The sequence below is a fragment of the Aethalodelphis obliquidens genome, unplaced genomic scaffold, assembly GCF_003676395.1.
Source record: "Aethalodelphis obliquidens isolate GAN/ISIS:26980383/991018 unplaced genomic scaffold, ASM367639v1 scaffold79, whole genome shotgun sequence".
NCBI lineage: Eukaryota > Metazoa > Chordata > Mammalia > Artiodactyla > Delphinidae > Aethalodelphis > Aethalodelphis obliquidens.
The window spans coordinates 6,261,374-6,277,085 of NW_020838023.1; the positions used below are offsets into that span (position 1 = coordinate 6,261,374).

The 15,712-nt window shown below is 44.9% G+C and overlaps 1 protein-coding gene across 4 annotated transcripts in view; it reads right to left on the reverse strand.

Annotated features, from left to right (window-relative positions):
- Positions 1-15,501, reverse strand: part of SAMD12 (sterile alpha motif domain containing 12) — a 410,733-nt gene extending 395,232 nt beyond the window's left edge. Inside the window, exon 1 of one of the 4 annotated variants that reach the window (XM_027092573.1) lies at positions 15,351-15,501. In XM_027092573.1, the coding sequence (XP_026948374.1) occupies positions 15,351-15,363 (13 nt within the window). In that variant the 5' untranslated portion in view covers positions 15,364-15,501. The other 3 variants (XM_027092572.1, XM_027092569.1, XM_027092570.1) reach the window with 3 other exon arrangements.
- Between the last annotated feature and the right edge of the window lie 211 nt (positions 15,502-15,712).

The following is a 15,712-nucleotide window of genomic DNA, read 5'->3' on the forward strand; positions in this document are numbered from 1 at the left end:
TCTACCAGAAAACAGAACAAAAAGAACAGAGATGAGAAACAGAGAGACTTCAAAAATAAGAACCAGTCCAGGAACTTCATCATCTCAAAAACAGCAGCCAGAGAAATAAAGAACAGAATGAATTGAATAAAAGGAAATCCAACAAATAATTCAAAAAAGTTCTCAGAAATGAATGACATGTTTCCACTTTGAAAAACCACTAAATACACAATGCAATGGAAACACGTAGACTCACACCAAAGCGCATTCTCATGAAATTTCTCAACACTAGGGATAAAAAGATTAAATAATTTCAAGAAAAAAATGCATATTTCATACCAATGATCAAGAATCAGAAGGCTTCAGATTTCTCAAAACCAAACTGGAAACTAGAAGATATTAGAGGCTTCAAAATTGTGAGGAGGGCTTCCCTGGTGGCGCAGTGGTTGAGAGTCTGCCTGCCGATGCAGGGGACACGGGTTCGAGCCCTGGTCCGGGAAGATCCCACACGCCGTGGAGCAACTAAGCCCGTGAGCCACAACTACTGAGCCTGTGCTCTAGAGCCCGTGAGCCACAACTACTGAGCCCGCGCGCCTCGAGCCTGTGCTCTGCAACAAGAGAAGCCACCGCAGTGAGAAGTACGCGCACCGCAACGAAGAGCAGCCCCTACTCGCCGCAACTAGAGAAAGCCCGCGTGCAGCAACGAAGACCCAACACAGCCAAAAATAAATTAATTAATTTAAAAAAATATTTAAAAAATAGCTGATTCACTTTGCTGTACAGCAGAAACACAACATTGTAAAGCAACTATACTCCAGTAAAAATAAAAAAAGATTAAAGAGTAAGAAATACAGCTTTAAGTATATTACTTAAAGTTATAAAAGTTAACCAATAAAAAGGAAAAAAAAAGAATAAAAATGGCTGAACTGCTTCCACTGTATAAGAAGAAGAAAACATCAATGAAACATTAGGGAATAACTAGACAGACCAAACTAAAACTCCAGAAGAAAAGGATGGGTAGAAAACTTTGTTAAAGGAACATACTGAAATTTACAAGTATAAAATGCCTTGGCAATAATCAAATAAAAGTAGTGCACATGAATCAATAAACTGCAATAGAAGTTGATGGGCATAACTAAAGAAACTTTTACAAGTGTGAGTTCTACAATTAACTTGGATCCTGTCCTCATCTTGCACAGACCTCTCATGCCATCTAATACACATACACATTTCATTATAAAAGGGAAGTGTTTTCTACGGCTCTGACCTTGACAATGACCATCAACAAGTTACAGGAACAGAGCTGATAGAATGTGATGATACCTTGTGAAACATGGGCAGAGTTATGTATTTGTCGCCCTCGCAAGGGCTCCCATCATCGCCCTCATTAGTGCTGTTATCTAAAGAGAATGAGACAGATCCCTGCGCTTACATTTTTTTAAGAAGGAGGAGGGAGAATAAAATGCATTAATATTTTATCAAGAATTAAACAGCGGGCTTCCCTGGTGGTACAGTGGTTGAGAGTCCGCCTGCCGATGCAGGGGACATGGGTTCGTGCCCCGGTCTGGGAAGATCCCACATGCCGCGGAGCGGCTGGGCCCGTGAGCCATGGCCGCTGAGCCTGCGTGTCTGGAGCCTGTGCTCCGCAACGGGAGAGGCCACAGCGGTGAGAGGCCCGTGTACTGAAAAAATAAATAAATAAAGAGCAACCCCAAGTGCTAGTATTAGCAAGTGCCTAATAAATGTTGGCTACTGTTATTCTTAGTTTCTTATTTCTGTGCTTACGATTTTTTTTCTTTCTATGGTAAATAGGAAGAATTTTCATACCTGAAAAAAGTTTTTAAATATTACTTTAATGTAACTATTTAGAAGATAGAGAATCAACAAAATACTGGGAGAGAAAAAGAGGAACTTATCACTGGAGCCAGAGATTAGGTGCCTCCAGAGAACTACGTGACCTCAGGCCCCATTCTGGCTGCCTTCATCCATAACTGAAGAAAAATTCTGGATCCCTTTTAGATCATCCCACTTCAAATTAGGCGCTGCGCCACGCCTTCCAAATCATGGCAGCAATGACAGAAGCCATAATGAAAAAGACTTGAGACACCAAGCTCTAAATCTAAACTCTGCCGCTAATGAGTTGTGACCCTGGGTAAGGGAGCCTTCACATCCTTATTTATGAAATGGGAACAAAAGCGCCTGTTCCAGCTGCCAACGGGTCAGCTGTGGCTCAAATGAGAAGCTGTACTTTGGAAGGCACGGGGTGCTGTGTCAAGCCAGGGCAGTATGATTACGATGATGATGGCCTTGGGGTGAGCCCCAGCAAACGCACGGGTGCCAAAGCTATCAGCTATTGAGTTTCAATTAAGAAACCCTGGCCAGGCAAAGCAGTCAGAGGGAGGCAGGAGCTTCATGGGGTTGTAGAGAGGCACTTAGCAAGCAATAGAATGAACATCAGCAAGGGAAAATCACTCTCCCTTACCATTACAGTCAGGGACAATGGGCTCAGCACCCTGGAAACCTAAATCTTATGGCCTTTAAAAGCAGAAAGGGGGCAGGAGATAGAAGGAAATGGAGATGACGTTCCCGTCTTGGCAAAACTGTGAAATTGGCCAAATTTATTTTCAGCATCTTTTCACCTTTCCTTTCTGACATCACTCCTACTTGCTGTTATTTTCCTGAAACCCCACACCCTGGCTGTAGGATCAGAGAGCCCTTGTGGTACCTGCTGGCTGGCCTATGCACCCAACCCCTGCTCCACAAGCACGCACCCCCCCCTCGCCAAGGCCTAAACTCTCCAGAAGAGGACTCATGTTCCGAAAATTATACCCTCCCAACATTTGAGAATTAGGAGTCCTCTGATTTCATCCCTGTCCTACCTGGAGTTAGTTATTACAAAATAAACTCACATACAAGAAATTGTCAGTGACCCACATGTTCTTATAGATTATCCTTTAAAAATTTTTATCAATATAACTGACATAACAGTATATTAGTAGGTGACTGTTTAAGAGTCTCACTTTTAAAGAAAATTCTGAAGATGATAATGTCTTCATCCAGTCTTCCCCAAAGTGCCCTAACTAGGAAACTGGATGAACATCTTTTGGTTTTAATCAAATTCCAGCTTTACCATGTACTAGTTGAGTGAGTTAACATCTCTGTGCCCGTTTTGTTATTTGTAAATAGGGATGATAATGGCACCTACCTCACAGGATTCATGTGAAGTTTAATGAGTTAATATATGATAAGTAGTTATACTATGTGATAGGCACTGTTCTAGGTATTAATTTTTTAATAGTCATGTTTTTATTTTAAAGTTACAACACTCTTATCTGTATCACCCACCCTTTCCAGAAAGAACACCTTCTCCAAGAGATAATACATCTAAACTCCAGATGGCCCTCGCTCTAACAGTTATCTCTTTTATCCTTTGTATCTTCAAAATCTCCCTCTCTACTGGGTCAATGTACACACAGTCTAGAAACACTCTCAAATATTTCATAGCTTAAAAAATAAAGGCTTTCTTTGAACTGCTTCCCATCTAGGTTAGACCCCTTGTCTTCATTCTTCCAGTTTATCACCACATTTACAGTTCCTTTGACCTTGATCTCTCCTTGCCATAACTATTTCTCCCTTCTTTCCCCCTCCATACATTTTCTTTCCATTTCTATACATTTGCATCAAGAGTTGCTTCCTTGACACCCTTGATGTGGATTTGCCTTCCCATTTCATCCGAATGCCAACCCCCTGGGCACTTCCCAGCACACGTCTTAGTGCATCAGGTGATGCTGAGATGCTCCACTCTGAAATGGTTCCCCTACCTCCACTGGCTGCTTCTTCCCACCTCCTTCAGCCTCTTCTTCCTCATCCCATCCCTTAACACTGCAGGTGCCTGGTGGTCACGCTCTTCTCACAGGAGATCTCCCTCTCTCGCCCACCTATTCTCCTGCCTTAGATATGTATATAGAAGGATGTGAGAAGGACAACATGTGAACATGTGGAAGAAAGGCCTTTGAGGTAGGAAGACCAGCATAAACCACATGGGAGGGATTCAAGGTGTCCTGTGAGCCAGCAGACAGCTGATCGCTGGGCCCCTTAAATATTAGGGAAGTTTCCTAAGGGAAAAGGGGTGGGAGATCAGCCTGGAGCAGGAAGGCTGTGGCACTCTGGGAAGGTCCCTGACTGCTTTAGAGTTTGAGCTAGACTTTATTGGCAGTGGAGCACCCCTGAAGGGTTGGGAGCAATTACGTGGTTGCCACACCCTATAACTACACGATCTCAAATCCTATGTTTTCTCCCCTATGAAATATTTCTCACATCTGCTCTTCTGTTCCTTTCTTTTCCGTTACCTTATCATCACTTCAGCTTCCTTGTTTTTTCAGTTTCTCCAGGCTGTGATCAAACTTTCCATAGCAGTTAAATGTTTAAAAAAAAAAAAAAAACCTATAAGAACTTCTCATGGGGAGTTCAGGGCAGTGGGAGGGCCATTGCTGTGGGCATGGTGGCTCCCCTGATTGAGAGCAGGGCCCTCTACACTGCCCTCTCTGCCCATGTCCATACCGTTTTTACGTTTTCGCAACCTGAGCCTTGAATGTGAAGCAACTGTAAGCCCCATGAGGGGAAGGTTCGTGGCCTTACATTCTTTTATATCACTCGGTGGATCCTGTTCACAGAGCTGAGCTTGTCACAAGTGCACGATGAATATTTGTTATTCAAATAAAATAGAAATGCACACTAATTTGTGCTGGGCACATAAGTGAATGTGGAAAGTCTCATGGGAAAACAACAGCCACAGCAAAACCCCAAAGACCTCCGGCTCCTTACAAAGAGGGAAGCTAAAGTGTAGAGAGCCAAGATCAAGATAAATGCCTTCTCAGGGATTTGATCTAAAAACCTGGAATAGTTTTCCCTATTGTAGAGCCCAAATAAGCAATGTTTTGTTTATTACACTGGTTTCTTTTCCCCCCTTCAATTACTAATGTTCCCGATAGACAGCTACTAAACCAGAACCAAACTACCAAATTAATACAAAACCAGAAAGCAACACAGGACGGTGAAAAAGCATGGACTCTAGAATACGGCAAAGTTGGCAACAAAGCCCTGTCCTACCAGGAATTAGCTGTGCAGCCTTGGAAAAATTATCAATACTTATCTTCTCTGGACCTAAAGTCTCTCAGCTATTGGCTGGGAAAAACCACCTATCCCACTGCATTATGAAAACTAATGTGTGGAGAATGGCCATCAAGTGGCTAGCTCAGAGTAGTCAGTAGTAACAAAAAGATACTAGTTCTCTTGTTTACTCAACAAATAGTTGTGTGCTATGTGCCAGACATAGTTGTAGGCACTAGAGATTTATCAGAATAAAAAAGTCAAATGGATGTTCTCATGGAGATCATGATGCTCATCCTTAGTCCCTGGAGAAAAGAATAAAAGCCCCTGTCCCCTTTGCCATGAAAAATACACATAATGTCCATATATATATTGTGCATATAGTTTAAGGGGGTCAAGGATCCCATGAGACCTTCAGTCCCCTCTTGTGATCTTAGATTAAGAATCCTGTCTGCATACCAGCATCTCCAAATATGCTTATTAAGAATGACTCAGGGGCTTCCCTGGTGGCGCAGTGGTTGAGAGTCCACCTGCCAATGCAGGGGACAAGGGTTCGTGCCCCGGTCCGGGAAGATCCCACATGCCGCGGAACGGCTGGGCCCGTGAGCCATGGCCACTGGGCCTGCACGTCCAGAGCCTGTGCTCTGCAACAGGAGAGGCCACAGCAGTGAGAGGCCCGCGTACCGCCAAAAAAAAAAAAAAAAAAAAAAAAGACTCAGGCCATGTGTTATATTCAAGGCCCCATTTCTGACTTATTAAAAAATATCATCCAAGTGCCCCAGAGGAATCTTAAAGGAAACACTACGTAAGCAGATCTGTCTTCAGAACACCTGCTTTTCCTAAGCTTATCCACGGTATTATAGGACTATAAATCAAACCCTGCTAGAGACTGGCATATGTTAGATGCTCGATAAATACCTGTGAATGTAAAATGAAGGACATTCTATTTCCAACCTACAGTAAGTCAGTGCTATACCTACCTAAATTTCCTAGATGACCCTTAACACCAAACTCCAGACAAAATCAAGTGCAAAGTACATCTACTGAAGCCTGGTTAGTATTATATTTTCACCTCCATGTAATGCACAGGCACCTTTTCATCAAAAAACACGAAAACCCTATATTGGTATTTTACAACCTCAAACAGGGTAGCGTAGGGTTAAGGCAACCATGTATCATAAGAATTCTGTAGCTATCCGAAATTCAAATATCCCATCCCACGGTCCCAGAGACCAGTGGGAAATCCTAATGTGTCCATACCCAAATTATACCTCCAAGACCATGTTTTGCATTTGGAAGCAATTCTGTTATCAGGCCCTCTACCCAATTTGTGGCTGAGCAAAATGTGGTCTTTGGGAGCAGTGCCTGGTTTACCTGCAATGTATGAAGGGAGAGCTCCTGACCCAACTCTCAATCAGAATCACACACAGCTGCAAAACAAGCCTGGCCGCTGCCATACTCAACATTTAAATCACTCTAGAGACTGGGTCAACGAACCTTTTCTTAGGCTTCATAAAATGGAGTCCTTGGCTCCTGTGACCACGCCCCTTGGTGGGCGAGACCAATTCCCTCCAGGGACAGGTTAAGTGTTTCCTGCTCCAGTTAAACTCACTTTCCGTGGCCTCTCAAACATGGTCTTCCCTTTTTTGTCTTCATGTTCTTACCCAAATTTCCTCCAAAGGTAAGCCCTCCCTCATCCAGGCTGCTTTCCTTACCTGTTTTGCCACAATAACCAAAAAAAAAAAAATCAATATCCAGAACTTGATGGCAAATTCCTGTTACTGTGCATTATAAAAGGGAATTTAAACATCTTTCTTTTGGATGCAACACCAGTGGTATTTCTAGGCTATATCCATCCTTGAAGTCTGGACTAACCTGGAAACCAGGGTGTGTATTTGCCATTGCTATACTTGCGTGCTCTTCTGTAATATAGCTCAAGGAACCCACTTCTGGAAAACTGTTTCCTCTAATCCCATCCAATTGCATACTTAGTCCCCGTTCTCGTATTCTTGTGAGGTCCTCATTATCAGCAGAGGATTAGTAGAAAAAAAATCCAAATTGAGGAAAATACGTGTGAGACACAGTAACTTTAGAAAAGTTTGACAGTTTCTTATACGTTAAAACACACTATGACTCCAAAATTCCACTCCTAGCTATTTATACAAGAGAAATAAGTATGTTCACACAAAAACCTGCATGCAACTGTTGATAGTGATTTCTTCATTATTACCCCAAACTGGAAACAATCCAAATGTATGACTGGTGAATAAACTGTGGTACATCCATCCAATGGAATACTACCCACCAATTAAAAGGACTGAATGATTGATACATGCAACAACATGGATGACTCCCAAATGCATTTCACTAAATGAAAGAACTCAGACTCAGATGACAACATAGTACATGATATCATTTGTATAACCTTCTGGAAAAGGCAAAAGTATAAAGACAATTCAGTGCAGTGTGTGTCAGGGGTTGTGAATAGAGTAAAGGGTAACTAAAGGGCACAAGAAAACTTTTTGGGCTGTAGGAACTGAACTTGATTGTCTTGGTGGTTACAAGACTGAATACATCGTATACATTTGCCAAAACTCAAAGAACTTCAAAAGGTAAATTTTACTGAATGTAAATTATACCTAAATAATCTGATTTTTAAACTTTTTTACAGTACTAATATAGAACATGGAGAAAAATCTTGAAATAGGGACTCAAGTTTCAAAACTTAACAAGTTTCAAAACTTAATAGTGAAACAGTCTGAATGATACTTTATCTTGAAAGGAGAAATGGAGTTTATCTCCCATTTAACCAAACTTATAGTTGTAAATGTGTATTAATTCTTAGAACAAAAACAAAAAAAAAAATCAATTGTTTGTTATATAATTCCTGCAACAAGATTTATGTCAGCAGGACAAAACATTTTTCATTTCATGTTTGACTTTTCACAGCCCATTTATAAAGATCATTTTTTTCCCCAAAGTATTATATTTCAGGGCATCACTTTTCACTAAAGACTTCTCCTAATCCTTAGGTGGTCTAATATTTTTCTTTGGTTCCTACCAAAACAGTGTCTTAGGTCAATTTTCTCTTCTTTAATGGTTACCTGGCCTAACTCAGCCAAATCTTAATTGGGTCACAGCTGTGTGATTCCATCAGTTTTCCAATGTCACTTTCATAAGAGTCCATGAATTTTTTTCCTCTTTTGCATGGCCTGAAATTTCTCTTTGCAGTCAATTTACCTACACATTGTATGACTGGGCAATTATCAGACCATCTAAGAGAGCCCAGCCTACCAAACTGTGGGTGTTAAGTGGAAAGTAAATTTTTGGTGGGGAGAGATTATTTAAGTGTCGAGTCTCTAATGAATAAATACACTCATATTATGATCACTTTTACTTTTCGTTGCTACCTCATAACTTCAGGGAATCACATAATGAATACCATTCCTTTCTTAGCAACTACAATTATACCAGACACTGTACTACCACAGGGCCATAAAAATGGCTTAGATGCTTTCTTAAACGTGGCAGGAAGACAAGGAAAGACAGCGGCATCACCATCATCTTGTCCAATATTTGCTTAGTGTTTATTGAGCAACTAACAAACCAGGTCCTAAGAGCTCTGATACTGATTGAACCCTCTCAACACGCCTACGAGGTCATCACTACTAATATCCCCATCTGACAGATGAGCAGAGAAGTCTCAGAGCTGCTCAGGCCCACAGCACAAGCCCTTGGCAGGGCTGGGGTTCACACCCAATCTGCCTGCAGAGCTCGTATACTTACAGACGGCACTGTGTGTGCTACAGCTCCCATGGTGGGGCACCAGCAGGCCTGAGGTCACTCTGTACCTATGGCCAATCCACAAACATCCAATCCCTGAAGACGTGGTATTTACTGGACAGAACAGCACCAAACACCTTCTAGAGTATCAAGGGCAGCTGAGAAGCAAAGGAATTGAACTTGCCAGCTGGCTCCTCCCAGCCCCAGGTGCCCTTGTTAAAAGGCTGCAGAAAGAAGGCCGTGGGGCGACCACCCCTGTCACCTGACAAATGCCACCCCTGTGTGCTCTTCCCTCGGGAGGCGAGCTATAAGAGCAGCTTCTTGCACCCACGCGTTAGAAAAATCAGACTAAATATAGCCAAGTTTGCTCTCATGAGCCAGCTCTGAGCTGCTACATCCACATCAGAAAACTGGGGAAGAATCAGTTTGATTTACAGGAGAGCAGCTTTCCTTGCTTGCTCTTGTAGCTCCAAAAGGACCATGGGCAAGATCCAGCGGGGCTGCAGGGAGTGCTTGGAGGTCTGGCCAAGCAGATAATCGAGCCCACAGGGAAAGGAACGTACCAGACGTGAGAGGAGCATCCTCATTAATGTTCCTGCCCATGGAGGGCTAAACAACCACAACACCAGGACCTGGGGGGGTAGCACACATTCCACATACAGCCCTCTGTTCCACGCCCTTCCCCCATTCCCCACCCATCAGTATTATACTCAACAGCTCACTCAAATGCTATCCCCTTGGTCGGGCCATCCCATCCTGTCCAGATCAGACCCAAACGCTCCATTTGTTCTCCGACCGCCCACGTTATGCTGCTTGTACTTTTATTTAGCACTTATATCATGCAGCCTAATCTGAATCTCTGTCTCCAGCCAAGTGGAGGCGGGGGACGGCTAAGCTTCCTTCTTAGTGGCCCCCCCAAATCTAGTAGAGTTCCTTGCACACAGGCAAGGAACTCTCCTGCTTATCAACAGCAAATGCAAAACCTGCCTGAATGCCAGGGAAAGGGAGTTTGCAATTTTCTTCATTAAACGCACAACGTCTGACACTCAGTCCCCAGAGTTCAGGCACAGGTTTCAGATCCCAGGCTGTCCTTGCTGGGATGTGTCCCACAGCATTACGGATCACAGCTACACCGCCAGAGGTTCTACACCACCTCACCCTTGTCAGCACCAGCCCTAGTTCCTTCTGGCCAAAGAGCACAGCAAGACAGACAAGAAAGAAGGGTGGGTGCAAGGGCGTGGCCAGGTAACAGCAGGATTAGACTGAAGCCCTGTCTGAACCAGTTAGAGGTCAAGGAGAAGAGCTGGGAGTGGCAGGAACTCCTGCCACAGCAAGTGCAGAAGCAGGGCTTGGGACCCCACCTCGCCCTCACGCACAGTCACTGGACGGAAGTTTTCAGCGAAGCCTTCATGTTCACCACTCTCACGTCCTAAAATAGAGTGATGGATACAAGCTGCTGCCGCAGGACAGTCAGATCTCGTGGGCTAGAGAACAAAATAAATATTAGAAAAAAAGAATAAAAGACCCTTGGTGAAAAGTGAAATGAAAGAGAATCGAGTAGCAGGTAGCTGAACACTAACACCGGGATGCTGCACGGAGCTGAGAGGGAAGCGTGTGGACAGTCGCGCTGCTTTTACAAGCACTCTGCAAGTGAACGCAGCGGGGAGTTCTTCTTGGGGGGCGTGTATAGGGGCTACCACAGAAATCAGATGCACTCATCAGCCTACCCACCCATTCATTCGGTCTGCCATTCATTCACTGATTCGTTTGTTTAACAAACCTCACACGGAGTCTACCATGGGCCAGGCGTGAGGCACCGTGCCTGCCCTCAGAAAGCACCACCAAGCAGAACTGCACGTAAACCTTGTTCTCAACATGGAAACGCAGTTAGAAAAAACTGGAGGCAGGCTAGTACCAGGAGAGCCACCGTCCTCCTTACTTCCCGTGTCACAGGGGCAATCCAAGAGAATGGCACTGCTGGTCCCTCTCCGCCCTCTGTGGGCTCTCCTCTGGCGAGGAGAAGACAAGTGGTGACGTGAAAGCCTGTGAAAGGGAACAATGCATCCGGAGTTGGGGGCCCTCTCCCTCTGGGTCCCAGATGCCTGCTGCAGGAGCCCATCTTCTCTCTGCTGTCCAGGCTGCCAGTGTTACAGAGGCAGGCGGTCCTGTGAGGGGTAAACTTGCTGCTGGGGTGCAGTAGTAGCAAACCCACTTTACCATCTGGCCCAAAGTCAGGAAGAATAACCCCTGCACCCTTGTAATCAAGATGATGTCTTTATCCCCCTCTGTCATTGTGACTCAGTTCCGAATGCCAGCAGGGTACAAAGTCATCATTTGCGACTGCTTCTCTTTGCCACGAGGTTCCGAGGTATCTTGTTTTCCCTTTTTTCCCCAGCCGCTGCTATGATTACTTATCCTTACAATATTTTGGTGATGGGAAGTTTCGTTACTCTTTTACAGGAGAAAAACTATAGAAACTGAGCACTGAATGACTAATCAGAGGCCATCTGATGAGTCAGTTTGTTCACTTTGGATGTAAAATGTGGATGCCTTAGCCCAAAGTCATTCAGAGCACATAGCCTACAACTGGAAATCTTTCTGGAGGGTGGTGAATATTGGGACTCGTCTTTCTGCCATGGAAGAGGAGCTATTATTCTATTAGATCTGGAATAGAAACACTACATACAAAATTTATCCACTCCATTTTCTTATACAGCTGAGGATGAAGCAAGGAGGAGATGAAATGTGGCCCAGGAATAGGAAAAGCCTTCTCTTGCTCTGGGGCATTTATACTTCACTCATGAAACAATTACTGAGGTCCAAATAAGTGCCAGACACCAATCTTGGAATACAGAGGTGAATACGGTACTATGCCTGATGAATCCACAGAGGTGAATATGGTACTATGCCTGATGAATCCACTTTTTTCCTCTCCCTTCAACCCATTAATATTAGAAAACAGTGCCTCAATGAAGACAACTGTCTACGCAATCTGTCCACGGAGAAGGGATTACTCTCGGTTTCTACAGGCTACCTCCTTTCTAGAGGTCCTAGTTCTCCAGCTATTTGCAGTAATTTCTTATAATCTTTTTTTAAGACAATGGATGCCAATACAATCCCAATCGGAATGCAGACCATAACGTGGTCTGAGGCTGGAAAGCACAGCTTTAAGCTGCCCATAAATGTAAGGCTTGGGTCACAACCAGATTAGGGAGTAGACATAGGATGCTGTAATTAATTCAAAGAAAGCCTAACCCAGGGTAGCCATAAAATAACTCCAAGCTACAAGTTTAGCAAAATGAATGAGCCCCCTACTTGCTCTTAATACTTTTACAAGTTCAAGCTTACTTAAGAAAACAGGTTACACATTGTAAGAAAAACAAAACAAAAAAAACTTCTAATTTGCTACTAATTACAAAGACTGGCATGAGTAAGTGAAAGTTCAGGATACAAAACAGGTTCCAAACAGTACCGCTTTTTTTTTATAGGAGAAGTATGGGAGGGAGTGCAAGTAATATTTACTGAGAATCCATGTCCTAGCCACTCTTAATAAGCCCTTTCCTTTATTTAATCTTCACAACTTTAGTGGGACCTCAACAGTAGTGTGCCCATGTTTTCCAGATGCAGAAACTAAACCTCAGATGTTAAGCAACATGTATTATATGTCCTATTCCATTTCCTCTGGCAATATTCCTTATTCTCTAAATCAGTGTTTCTCAGTGAGCTTGGGGAAACTGGTTGTTCCTTGGTTTTGGGTTGGGAATTTTGTATGAGACAGCCATGCACTATAGGACACTTAGGACATCCTTGGCCCATGGGCATAAACTATCAATACCAGCCCCTGCATATCTCAAACATGCCCTAGGAGGACAATGTCCCTCCTCAGGTGAGAGCCACTGCCTTCAAACCTCTCAAAAGTTCCTTATTTTATGGCATTTGGGCTCCTAAGAAAGCCCCATGCACCCGTATGGAGTCAGTTACAAAAGCTCCATGGATTTATTTCCCATGCATTTCATGGGCATTTATTGAGTACCAGTCATGGGTCAGGTAGCGTACTATTGCCTGGGAGTATAAATTCAAAGAGTACATGGTCCCCACTCCCCAGGGGCTGTAGTCTTAGAGTCTAGTGAGAGACATGAAGTACGGCAAGTGTTAAATGTAAGCACAGGGGCTTCCCTGGTGGCGCAGTGGTTGAGAGTCCGCCTGCCGATGCAGGGGACACGGGCTCGTGCCCCGGTCCGGGAAGATCCCACATTCTGTGGAGCGGCTGGGCCCGTGAGCCATGGCCGCTGAGCCTGTGCGTCCGGAGCCTGTGCTCCGCAACGGGAGAGGCCACACCAGTGAGAGGCCCACGAACCGCAAAAAAAAAAAAAAAAAAAATATAAGCACAGGTGCTGAGGAGACAATGCAGGAGGCACCTCCCACAGACTGGGCAGAGCACTCAGAAGGCAGAGGGAAGGGAGGGTTGAGACAGGTTCCCAGAGGAGCTGAAGTTTTCCCTGAGCCTTGAAAGACCAAACGAGAGTAGCTAGGAAGGGCCAAGTTCAAACCAAGAAAGCTGCCTTTGTAAAGACCAGAGATAGGAATATTTGCAGTCAAAGTTTAAAATATTCCCTTTATTCTTCACGTTGAGGCCTCATTGTGATTCAAACTCAGGATCTCCTGTTTACTAGACAGGCACTTTAACCAAACAAGTCAATAGAAAATAAAATAAGCTCTCCACAGTCCAGGCATACTTCCTTTCAAAGCCTTTGTTTTCGTAAGGTCTGGCTTCGCTGGTATAATAACCCATCAGACAAGATATATGACTAATTCTACTTCTTCCAGCGAGCAGGAAATTGCTTTTAAGTACATCATGGACTGGCACCCAGTGGGAGTGCCCTTCACTTGAGGACACAGAAGACTGAGGAAGAGAAGAGATAATGTCATCTGAGGGGTGAGGTAGAGAGGTGCCAGTAGGTCAACAACTTGCCCTTAGCCTCAAGCTCAGAATGAACTTTATCTTGTGTTTTTTTTCATCTAAAGTCTTGTCTCAGTTACCATCAACTGTAACAATGCAAAAAGCCAGATTCTCACCCTATTATTACATTTGCACAGAAAACTCTGGTTATTTGTTTTTTTCAAAGCCATATATATGAGATTTATATAGGTGTATATAGATTTATATATATATATATGTATAAACTTAAAAGCCAAATATATAAGAACAGTAAAGGTAGGTAGATAGGTGGATAGAAGTGCCCAGCTTGGGATCTCTGAACCTGAGACAGTTTCTTGAGTTAATGGGTGCTGACCACAAGAGCTGGGTTATTGCCACTTCAAGTTGTTAAGTAATTACAAAGAGAGCAAGAGTCAGATTAGTTCAGTTGCTCTCACCTGGGGTGGGTAGGGGAGGGGGACGCCAGCAAACCCTTGTGGCTCCTTCTTGCTTTCAGCCTCCAAGGAACAGGCTCACTTCCCCTTGGCAAGGAGTCTGCTGCAGCTGGCAGGCATGCCCTCTTTTTCCAACACCAACTTCCCCTCTGACCTGAGCCACACTCAGAAGCCATAATTCTGTAAATGAACTTACACTCCCCTTTAGTCCCATGATCATTTCAATTTATCATTCAGGCACAGTGTGACTGCTCGTTTGACATCACAAACACGTCTGGCCCACATATTTTTCCCCCAGAAACTACCCTCAACAAGAAAGCCAGTCTTCCAAGGTGAGAGCATCTGAAATGAAAACTTGGGATCCCACACAAACCGCCTGTCCCTGCTTTCAACCAGGCAGCTCAAAGGTGGCAACATCATAGAGCCCAAACTGCAAAGCCAAAGGCCAAAATTATAGGAGGAAAGCAGAAGGTGGGCTTCAAAGAAAAGGATTCACCCCAATGTAAGAGGCTGGCTGTCCTTATTCCTGGCTGATTCCATTTCGTTTCTATAAACTTTGCTAACCTCGGGAGGGTTGTATAAAGAGACAGGTGTCGGGACACCTCCACCCTCTGGGTACATCTGCTGCTATCGCTGCTGCGTACACACGACGAGGGGCCCTCGACCCAACAGCAGTCCATGCTTCCCGATGACGCACCTGGCGAGGGTCCTCTCCCATGTGTGGAGGCCAAAGTGAGCATCCTCAACCTCGAGGTCACCGAGCCGGCCCTGGCGGGATGCGGCAGCGAAAAGGGCACCTCGGGGCTGAGACCTCCAAGCGCTCTCTCAGGCTTTTCCCCCATATCCAGCACATCATTTCGCATTAGGGACACTCTTCGCCTCCAACCCGAGAGTGCTGCGCATCTACCTGTCTTTCCAAAGTAACTGAATAAAGCACCTACTGGCTCTCCGTGGCTCAGGTGAGTGCCAAGAGGTGTAAGAGGAAAGGGCCCGCTTGCCACCACCCACTTTCCTCTCCTCCCCAAGCTTCCCCAAGCTTCATCGGGGATGTGTGTATCGGGGTGCGCGGGTTAAGAGGGGGCTTAAAATGCCCAAGCGTCCCTTACCTTCCACAGCCATTCTCTCAGAGCTTCCCTAACGCATGCATAATTTTCTGGGCCGAGATACTCCTCCTGCCCCGCGCTCCCCTCCCGCCTCGCGCTTTCGCCTAAATATTCTGCGCTCATCTGCTCCAGGACCAACCTGCCGCGGTCACGCAAAGCGAGGCTGGCGGCTCCCGGCTCGGCGCAGAGCAGCCTGGGAATTGTAGTTCCATCTCTTTCCTCAGACCCAGGAGAGCACCCCGAGTCCTGAGAAGGGCACGGCCCCGCCTCCACACTGGGATGGCATCGCCGGCTTCATCGGGCCCAGGCAGAGAAATCCCTCTTGGCGGGGCGGGGGGTCTCGTGAGTAGACCCGGGGACCCTGG